The sequence below is a fragment of the Asterias rubens genome, chromosome 3 (genome assembly GCF_902459465.1).
Source record: "Asterias rubens chromosome 3, eAstRub1.3, whole genome shotgun sequence".
Lineage (NCBI taxonomy): Eukaryota > Metazoa > Echinodermata > Asteroidea > Forcipulatida > Asteriidae > Asterias > Asterias rubens.
The window spans coordinates 6,137,053-6,145,038 of record NC_047064.1 but is presented as its reverse complement, the minus strand read 5'-3'; the positions used below and the strand labels follow the sequence as shown (position 1 = coordinate 6,145,038).

The window sequence follows — 7,986 nt, the reverse complement described above, 5'->3', positions numbered from 1 at the left end:
CTTGATGTATCTCATTATATGCATGAAATAACAAACCTGTGAAAATTTGAGCTCAATCGGTCATCGAAGTTGCGAGATAATAATGAAAGAAGAAAAACCCTTGTCACACGAAGTTGTGTGCTTTCAGATGCTTGATTTCGAGACCTCAAATTCTAAATCTGAGGTCTCATAATCAAAGTCGTGGAAAATTACTTCTTTCTCGAAATCTACGCTACTTCAGAGGGAGCCGTTTCTCACAATGTTTTATACTATCAACAGCTCCCCCATTACTTGTTACCAAGTAAGGTTTTATGCTAATAATTTTTTTGAGTAATTACCAATAGTGTCCACTGCCTTTAACTGTTACTACTGAACAATGGTTTTGAATCTTTTTTTGAAATATTTTGTCATAAACTTAGTTATCAATGCTGTACAGTGTATCAAAACATAAAGTGAAATGTAATAGGTATGTAAGTAAAGTTATTTATCCTGGTTTGGTAACAATTTGTTTCATCAATTTCTTAGTGATGCATAAACATGAGATAATTAATGTTCCCGCATATCAAAAGCAGAATTTGCATATCACAAGACCCTGACAAAAGAATGAAACTGAAAATGCGAACTTAGTACCTAAGTCACACATAAAGTGGTGGCTCAGTTTATCAGAAAATATTTTTGGTTAAGTAGCTCAATATAATCGTGCTAAGATTTACAAAAATAAATACGTCTACCGATAAGTAGTTTTTACCTAGAAAATAAACTTGACGTTTGACCACCGTATAAGTGGACAAAAAGCTTTCATTAATCGTAGACTATCTTCCAGACTGACGGCTGATCACAGTCCTCTGGCTCTGTGTCACCACAAAAACGATTGTAGGTCATCTTCGTGTCAAACCCAAGAATCTGTCTCTCCTCTTGGATGCGAAATGAGAAGGTGGACCCGCCCGTTCCCATAAAATACCTGTGGACATACATTTGTTGAAACAAAACATTTTTAGTACTACTTATAATTATTGGTTCTAAATACATGTATAGGGTAAAAATCCTAGGTACTAGAACAAGACACTGACGGGAAAATGGAACACAAGTTGGAAATGATACACACAAATGATGAAACATTTAATATGTTGAGAAACATTAATACCCAATCGGCCTTAATTGGGTGCTGTTAAAAAATTCTTCTTCTCATCTACTGGACGGGCCTATATAAACCCAGTTTTTCTAGGATGTGCCTCGACTGGCACTGAGTGTCACATATCACAACATTTCACTAGACCTAAGCATCTAATGTAATTAGGTCAGATATGTCATTCCTTTCAAACATCCCTAGATGTCACCAGGGCAAATGTGGCTGCCACTTGGCTACTTCTAAGGCCAAATCCGAACTGCTGGCTACGGCTACGGCTGTTGCTAAGGGTGTTGCTAAGGACGTCCTATACCTCAATGCATGGTGGTGCATAAATCTAGCTGTAGCCGTAGCTGTAGCCGCTAATTTGGACACGGTCTACCATAGTTTAGTTTGGGCTCAATGCTGTGCTACTTTAAAGTCAAAGAACAAAGTTCAGAACCAGCTAAGCGGTTTAACAACAAACCTTGCATGAGCGCATATCCATTGATCTATAATGGCCACTCCGCCATCTTTAAAATTCTCCAGAATTCCTTTTGGAGGAACATAGTTGTAGACTTTGTAGTCTGGTAACAGCTTTTTCAATTCTTTGATTTCTGTGGGCAGGACAGTTTCATCAACATACTTTAAAAAAAAAAGGCTATAGCAAGTCAAGATTATGGGGTATGGTAACAGCACCCTCTTGTGTCCAGAGATGGTTCCTGTGCACAGACTGTCAGACACCACATGTGGTATGAGTGCAGCAGGGTTAATACACACCATGCCAAATTGAAACTATGATATCATGTGGTAAATATATATACATGTCTGTCTCTCTGTCTCTCTCTCTCTAGCCGACTGAGGTCGGAATTATGTTGATATTTGCCCATTCTTGTCTATCGCTCATTAAGTTAGAAAGATCAAATGCAAGCATCGCGATATTCCTGGTAACTACATCTGTATATATATACTTTTTTATGCAAGTCGCCAGACACACAAAGCACTTCAAGGTGTGGGCTATAATTTTGTTTTCCAGAGGCCGTTGCCACCTACTCCTAGGGCTGAAACAGGGTTACCCATTTAACAGTCCATACGGATGTAGGCTTGGGTATCATCAGTCCGAAGCCTGGCCGGTAGAGCAGAAAGCACTACCTCCCCAATTTTATGTAGCAAGTGTCACGACTGTGATCCGAACCCACACTCTGCCTGATCAAACACAAGAGCTTGAACCCGGTGCTCTTAACCGCTCGGCCATGACACGCCACATATAAAGCTGAGCTTTTGTCTTCCCTATTTTTCCTTCCATTTATTGGTGAACAGGTGATAAGCTGAGAGACAGGTTATTTGGTGTTTTTGTATGAGAGTGCCCTGCTAGTTCTTAGACGAAGCTGTTGTATTTTAGTGGATAGTTTTGGTTCACTGCCATGCAGTTCAGTATATGTACCGTGCACAATACAAATTTAAATCTGTGCTCTATTGTGCCACTACACACTGTGACAGCCCATGTGGTCGAATGGTTTCAAAATGGTTGGTAAAAATAATGTAAATGAGTAGGATGGTAAGTATTTATAAATTCCTCACATCAAATTATTTACTTCAAGAGGTCTGGATTAATTCACGAGCGGTTGATCTTAGTCTTTTTCTTGGCCCTTGCTGTTTTTTTTTTCTCACCAGACACTTTTCCAGACTGTATAGCAAACTTACCATGCTTAGGAGCATCAGTAGCTACAAAGACCTTCCTCAGATCATACTTAATTAGGGCCGCCTTAATCTGTTCAGCCGCTCTCGGTAATGTAGCAACTTCTTTTCTTTTACTCCGAGCGTAATCTTCTCGTCGTAAGTGGACTGCAAGGTAGGGCCCTCCGAGTGCAGAGCCTGGTTTCGGCTGTCAATAAAGAAAGGGTGGGGGAGAGGGCGGGGGGAACAAGATAACAATAATAAAATCATGAAAACTTATAATATAGGGCCGGTATTCACCTAAATAGGTGCTCATGGCACTTGAGGTGGAAAACCAATTAGGACCGAGGATTGTGTGAGTATGCTTGTTTGAACAGGCCAGATTTTATGTTTGGCTTGAATGTTGTCATAGATGGAGATAAATTGTTCCTCACCAGGTTGATGCTGCTGAAAATGACCTACAGTAGAATGGTTATTACATAGGTGGACATAATCGATAAACGAAGTAATTATCATCGTTGGTTTTTGGAAGCACAGATCTATTCCCAACCTGTACCTTTTCCAAAGGCACTAAATGCATAATGATGTATTTTTGTATACACTTCTTTCATGGGAGATCGCCCAACATAACAAGCCCAAGGACGTCCACTCCAAGATGTCGGCTACACTTAACTGAGCCAGGACGTTAATCCAGAGGTCTTTGGTTAAGTCCTACTCTAGTAATTTTTTCTTTGTTCAACCCCAAATCAAGAAAATAATTTTATCTGCACTCAACCTTACCTTCATATCCCTCCAGTCTTCTGTCGTTTCAGTCTTGTCCTTCTCATCCGTAGATTCAAGATTATTTGCTCTGAACTCGTCCCCGATGTCTCGTAAATGTTTGGCAAATCTCATACTTCTCCTTGCCTACAAAAGAAAAATAATAAACAAACAACAAATCATATAAAAGACAAACATACACAGATTGTATAAAACAAAATAATCACATAAACCAAAGAACATCTAGTTTTGAAAGAACGTGTTGATTGTTGATTGTAATGCCTTTTTAGGTAAAAAAAAATGTATGCCTTCCTGATTCCTGTTAACAAACATGGAACCTTGAAAATTCTGATGAGCTCATTACTTATTAGACTCCCTCAAAGGTGGAAGATGGAAGTGTTTTTTGTTTGGATTTTAGTTGTTGAGAGGTTGCCTAGCATCACAAGGTCACCGACGGCCACTTCAAGGTTGGGGCTGCACTGATTCGGGTAGTCAACCCAGGGGCCCCAGGGGCATGTTGCCACTTAACACCGGGGTCTGGAACAGGGTTTTCCCCTTCACAATTCGTAAGGATGTAGGCATAGGTATTATCTAGTAGGAGACTGGCTGGTAGAGCAGAATGCACTACCGGTCAAGAAAGCTGTTATGGTTAAGTGCCTTGCTCAAGGGCACAGGTGTCATGACCGGGATTCAAACTCACACTCTGCTGCTGACAACATCATAGCTGGAAGTCAGTTGGCCTAGACCACAACATGCCACAAAATTAGAATGCATGGCCATGTTTCAGAAAAGAGTTTTTAAACAGGGTTGTTTGAGACATGGATCCAAGCCAATAATATAAACGATCGGATGATATACAAACATTCCAAAAACAAGCTGTTCATGGGTACTATTTTACCAACATTTGTTCAAGAAATGTTTTAAGTATGGCCATAAACAAACCGTTTTTTGGGGGTACTATTTTACCAACAATTTTGTCCAGCAATTGTTGAAGTACGGCCACTTACGTTCCAGTAATCCACTTGTCCATAGTAATCATGGAGCATTTCCTCAGCTCGATCAATGAACACAGACCTAAAGGAAGGTACAATGTTTGACAACATAATATGTTTGACAACATAATGAAGCCAAAATTCTTAGTGTACTTACGGCCCAATAAGAAGCATCCCCATAGCGGTCATGCAGCAACTTCTCTCCCCTATCTACAAAGACTGACCTAGTTCCATTTTAAAAGACATAAATTCAACACTTTTTAAAAGGAGTAGTCGGGAATGATTATAAATTGTAATACCCTTTGGCCAATATTGATAAATTTGACCAGTATCAGCACTTGTGACCAAACATATATACAAAATTGCCTGTGCAATTATCAGAGTCTTCAGTAGCTAGCAAGTTTTTAAAAAAAATCACCCATCTATTTCCCCCCAAGCTTTTCCTTGAATTAGTTGTCAAATACAAATCAGAATTTGATAAATATGACAGATGCGCTCGACTTCACAACCTTTGGCTTTTCTTACTGACCTGCTGGTAGTCACATTGTGCAATAGAATCGGCGCCATTATACCAGCCATCCCCTGCACTGACAAACATTTGAAAGCTTTGGCGTAGACGTCCGAGTACCCCCAAAACCAGCCTCTGTAGAGACCCTGTCCATCTGGTCGGTACGAGGGAGGGTCAATGCACTCTCGCTCATCAATCTTCTCCTCCCACTTGCCGTTGGTCCAACCCTCCTTGTATCCCTGGAGGTATAGAATCTGGTCTATCACTGCCTGGCCAGATTCTGAGAAATGGTAAATAAATAAATGAGTTAAAGGCAGTGGACACTATTGGTAATTACTCAAAATAATTATTGGCATAAAACCTTACTTGGTAAAGAGTAATGGGGAGAGGTTGATAGTATAAAACATTGTGAGAAACGGCTCCCTCTGAAGTGACGCAGTTTTGGAGAAAGAAGTTATTTTACACGAACTTGATTTTTAAACCTCAAGTTTAGAACTTAAGGGCTCGAAATCAAGCATCTGAAAGCACACAACTATAGGTATAGAATCTGGTCTATCACTGCCTGGCCAGAGTCTGAGAAATGGTAAATAAATAAATGAGTTAAAAGAACTTTGTTTTTAATTTTGCAGAGCCCGCCTTCAACTTTCAACATTGCAAGCTGCAGCAGCAGGCCTAAAAAATTAATCCCTGGCACTCACAGCAGTTGCTGTGGTGTCCTGTGCTTTTTGCTGTGATGCCCTCTTCAAGGTTCCGATACAAACTCCCATTTTCCCTATTGCTGGGCCCCTTTAAGAGCAAAGTTCAAGGTCTGGATATAAAGATTAAGAGTCTTGCTTAAGGACACAGGTGTCACGACTGGGAGTCTACCCCAACACTCTACTGATCAGAAGCACCAAAGTTTGAATCCGGTGCTCTTTTAACTGCTAGGCCATATAACACGCCATAGTATTTTAGAGAATGCTCATCCTTTTTAATTAGAGGGCCAACCGCCGCCCTTGCCGCATGTCGAGCTACAACTGTAATATTTCACCTTTCACAAACTCATCAAACTCGATCACGGGGATGAAGCGATTCAAGCTCTCCACATTGAAGAAGGTTGACCAGGGAATTCTGATCTGCTCCAGGGAGCGAGTCTTCCAATGGTACAGGCCTCCCCAAGGGGGTAGCACGAGCACCCAGTCTTCATCCTGCCTGAGCCTTCGCAGCAGGTTGGCTATCCGCATGTAGACATCTCGCCTTAGGTTGAAACCCTCACCGTGATTGACATCGTAGAGGAGAAACCTTGGTTTTTAAATGAGACGGTTACAAAGATCACTAATAAGCTATATAGTTCACGTGCAAGAGGGTGGACGCATTAAAAGCCTGACGACAACTGCCGGCAAGTTAAACTGTAAGTAAAACAATGTTAGTAACACTACTTTGTTGTCTTTGAACCGTACTTGGACTAACTACAAGTATTATTATGCAATGGGAAAGTTCTAACTAAAAGGCTCAGTTGACTTTTTTTTCTCTCTTTTGTATTTACTGCTGGGTTTCCTTTTCTTTCTCTCCCCCCCCCCCCTTTTAAAGGAAATTGGAAACGGCCTATTTTTTTATAGATAATAATTTAGTGGCTGCCAATGCCATGCAGTGAATGCGCAGTGAATGCGCAGTCAAGTGGCTTGTGCACTAGTTGCGATATCATAACCCTCCTCCCGACGGCCGTTACATTATCACAACTACTTTGTGCGTTGAGCGTACTCCACGTTACTTTTTGAGCATACAATTATACCATGGATGGAGAAAGAAATAGGAATTAGGAATGAATTTTTATTTTTGAATCTTGTAACTAGGCTACTGACAGATAGAACTATGACAGAGGTTCGTTCCACTATCGCCTCCACGAATAGCGGAATGAACCCAGCCATAGTTCAGGTGTAGAGTCTGAGAGTTGTTCCTATTTTTGTTTGAATGACGATTGACTAATTAATTGAGGTAGAAATATATAAAATTATAAGACTAAAGTCTTAAAGAGGCATTCTACGCTTGGCCTCAAGTTACACAGCCGCACATGCACAGTACTTGCAGTCCCCCTTGCAGTGTGCACTTTTTTGTTTACATTTTTGACAAATTAATTATTTAGTTTATTTTTATTTTTTAATTTAATTTTAAAATTAAAAATAAAAATCAGTAAATTTACCAACCTTCTTGGCTTTGCCGCTCCAAACTGTACACTTTGTTGGTTTCCTGAATGAAATGCCACATTGTCCGATGGGTCAATATCTGAATTAAAAGCTCCTATTCCAACTGAAATGCACAAAAATAGAAGAACGGAGGGAAAGATTATACTTCGTATGGGCGCCGCCATTGTTAAAATAGCGCCACCAGTTGAGCGTCGTGGAGGAAGGAACTAAAAACTATCCTAGACTTGGCTCAAGTCCTAATCCCGTGAAAGTTCTTTTATGCTAAGTCCCATCGCCTAGTATTTGCGTCAGAAAAGTTCCCAAACCTGTGCGTGCAATAGCTACATTTTAACGGAAAATAATATTTGCTGTAAAAATGCAATTATTATGCTTAGGGACCTCTCGCACGAGAACGGGACTTGAATCAAGTCTAGTTCGGCGCGTGAGACGGACTTGAGTGTCGAGGGGCGCGCTTCTAATAAAAGCGCATATTATTATTTATTATCAAAAATCGAGGGAGTTTCAAACGCAAAATTATTACGGGGTGCGCGTTGTGGGACGCACGATGTGCGTTTGTGTCTTCTAAACAGCGAGCGTCTGAATCAGAAAATTAATTATTGAACCGCCATTCCACACACAAACACACACACACCACACTTTGGACTAAAAGTTGAAACTGTATCTGATATTATAATCGGAGTGATTTCCTAGAAACTTCAAAAGCAAGGAAGTACAGCTATTGCAACGATTTGCATATTTTGTTTTAAGTGAGTTTAATAATTTTGGGTTATGTAGAGTATAGGT

The 7,986-nt window shown here is 40.3% G+C and overlaps 1 protein-coding gene across 2 annotated transcripts; it reads right to left on the bottom strand.

Moving 5' to 3' along the window:
* Positions 1 to 271: 271 nt before the first annotated feature.
* LOC117288180 (GDP-fucose protein O-fucosyltransferase 2-like) lies at positions 272 to 7,369 on the bottom strand. Of its 2 annotated transcripts, none has more exons than XM_033768915.1 (8): positions 7,204 to 7,369; positions 6,051 to 6,301; positions 5,042 to 5,300; positions 4,670 to 4,736; positions 3,542 to 3,667; positions 2,789 to 2,969; positions 1,572 to 1,701; positions 272 to 940 (listed from the first exon to the last, which is right to left on the bottom strand). In XM_033768915.1, the coding sequence occupies exons 1-8, from the start codon at positions 7,365 to 7,367 to the stop codon at positions 781 to 783; spliced, it is 1,338 nt and encodes a 445-aa protein (XP_033624806.1). In that variant the 5' UTR covers positions 7,368 to 7,369; the 3' UTR covers positions 272 to 780. The 2 variants fall into 2 exon arrangements, with proteins under 2 accessions (XP_033624806.1, XP_033624805.1); XM_033768914.1 differs by lacking the exon at positions 4,670 to 4,736 and adding an exon at positions 4,528 to 4,594.
* Positions 7,370 to 7,986: the final 617 nt, after the last annotated feature.

Bases quoted from the DNA above. Each gene is read 5' to 3' on its own strand.
- LOC117288180 (XM_033768915.1), bottom strand. From the start codon at position 7,367: ATGGCGGCGCCCATACGAAGTATAATCTTTCCCTCCGTTCTTCTATTT. The intron at 5,301-6,050 runs GTGAAATATTAC...ACCATTTCTCAG, and splicing joins GTTTGATGAGTTTGTGAAAG to AATCTGGCCAGGCAGTGATA. The intron at 941-1,571 runs GTTTGTTGTTAA...GTATGTCCACAG, and splicing joins TGGATATGCGCTCATGCAAG to GTATTTTATGGGAACGGGCG.